Source organism: Fonticula alba (genome assembly GCF_000388065.1).
Source record: "Fonticula alba strain ATCC 38817 unplaced genomic scaffold supercont2.2, whole genome shotgun sequence".
Taxonomy (NCBI): Eukaryota; order Rotosphaerida; family Fonticulaceae; genus Fonticula; species Fonticula alba.
The window spans coordinates 1,422,392-1,424,411 of NW_009242972.1; the positions used below are offsets into that span (position 1 = coordinate 1,422,392).

The 2,020-nt window shown below is 78.0% G+C and overlaps 1 protein-coding gene across 1 annotated transcript; it reads left to right on the plus strand.

Moving 5' to 3' along the window:
• Positions 1-382: 382 nt before the first annotated feature.
• Positions 383-1,407, plus strand: H696_01333 (hypothetical protein; the record flags this gene model as incomplete). Its single annotated transcript, XM_009495226.1, has 2 exons — positions 383-535; positions 1,363-1,407. The coding sequence occupies 2 exons, from the start codon at positions 383-385 to the stop codon at positions 1,405-1,407; spliced, it is 198 nt and encodes a 65-aa protein (XP_009493501.1).
• Positions 1,408-2,020: the final 613 nt, after the last annotated feature.

Here is a 2,020-nt window from a genome sequence, read left to right on the forward strand (position 1 = left end):
GCAGGTCCCGGGCCCCGGGCGCGCGCCCTCCTCCCCCAAGGGGCATGTGCGTCGGGCGGCCGGGCGGCCGGGCGGGGATGCGCGGCCGCCTCCGCAAGCCTCCCGGGCGGCAGTACCCCTGACGCGCGGGGAAATGCCAGCCGGCGGGCTTCCGCGCGCCCGGGGCGAGCCCAAGGGGCGGCCGGCGGCGGAAGAATGCCCCGGCCCCTCGAGGGCCGACGAGCGCGCAGGGAGGCGAGCCGGGGCCGGCGGCCGAGCGATCGGCCACTCGCCGGCGCGCGCCTCTCGGTGCGATGGGCGGCAAGTTAATAGGCCCCGCGCGACGCGCCGTGCGCGCGCCGGGCCGGATGACGAAGATCACTAGGGCCGGGCATTCTCCCCCATGGCCGAGATCCCGGCGCGGGGCGAGCCGGGGCGAAGCGGCCAGCCGGCCCCGGGCGAAGCCCGGCCGATCGCCGTGGCGAAGGCGCCGCAGGGAGATCGCCCCGGGCCGGGCCCGGCACCGGCCGGCAGCCGGCCGCCCGGGGGCCGGAACGTGTGCGTGCGTATATGTCGTGCGCGCGGCCAGGGGCCATCGGCCGGTCGTGTGAGCCGGGGGGCAGACCGGCGCAGGCCGACCCGCGGTTCCCGCACCCGCCGGCCCCTGGTGTGGTGCGAGAACGCCGCCCGGCCGGGGTCCATGGGGCCCGACGACACGGGGTGGGAAGGGGGGGAGGGGGGGGGGGCCGGCCGGCCGGCCGGCCGGCTGGCCGTGCGCGCCACCGGGCAGGCCTCGCGATACCAGCGCGCCGGGCAAATATGGGGCAATATACCCAGCAGGGCCTCTAATAAAAAGAGCACCATTTTCCGGCCGTCCGCCGGTTCCTCCTCCCCCCGGCGGCGCCATTCGACCCATTGCGCACTCGGGCCGGCCCGGAGGGGGAGGCCGGGCCGTCGGCGCGCGGGCGCGCATCTCCGTCCCTCGGGTCGGATCTTGGGCCCGGCCGCGCGCGCGCGCGCGCCCCATCGCCGCCCGGGGCCCGGGTTGTGCCCGAGCCGACGGCGGCGCCGGCCGAGCCGGCGGTCGTGTGGTCGTGCGTGTGTGTGTGCTGTGGAGGAGGCGGACCCGAGGTGGCCCGGGCGCAACTGCCCACACTTCTCCACGGTGCCGCCGGTGCGTGGGCGCGCGCTGTGCGACCGGGCGCATACATGTGCTCGCCTTCGCCCGGTCGGCCTGTCGGCTCGACCGCCCCAGGCCAAGGTCGCCGAGCCCCCTCGCCAAGAGGGCCCGCCGGGCCAAGGGAATGCCCCCGCTCCGCGCGTGTCCCCCTCTCTGCCCCCCGGGGGGGGGGGGGGGAACGCCGCCGCCGCCGCCGCCGCCAGGGGCCGCACATTCTCCCGCGGCACCGGGCCCGGGATTGGGACTGACACCGTGCGCGCGCGCGCGCGCCGGGCCCGGCCCCGAGCTACCCCGGACCCGCGACGCGACACAGCACGGGGGGGAGGGGGCGCCCGCCAGGCGTGGCGGTTGGCCCCTCCTCCCCGGCTGCCCCCGGCGGGCTGCCCCCGGTTGCCCCCGGTTGCCCCGGGGCCCCCTCCAGCCAGGTCCCTGGTCCCCGGGAGGACCGGCCCGCACGCCGGGCCACTAGACGCGCGCTTCGTATGTGCGCGGGCGCTGGGCCGGCCGCAGGACGCCCCTCCCCCCCCTCCCGGCGGCCCTCCGCCGTGGGGCCGCCTGCATGTGTGTGTGTGTGTGTGTGTGTGTGTGTGTGTGTGTGTGTGTGTGTGTATGTGTGTGTGTGTGTGTGTGTGTGTGTGTGCGTGCCCGCACCCGGGTGCGTCTGGGAGAGGGGAGCCCCGGCCCGGGACAGGGGGAACGGCCCGGGCGCTGTCCCGTAACCTCCCCCGCGCCATGCGCCGGGGCGTGGCCCGGGGCCATCGCGTCGCCGCCCGCGGCGTCCCCCCCCCCCCCTATAAGAAGGGGTGCCCAGGCTGACCGGCTTCCAAGCGAGCGGCACCTTCTTTCTCGTGACAGTTCCCC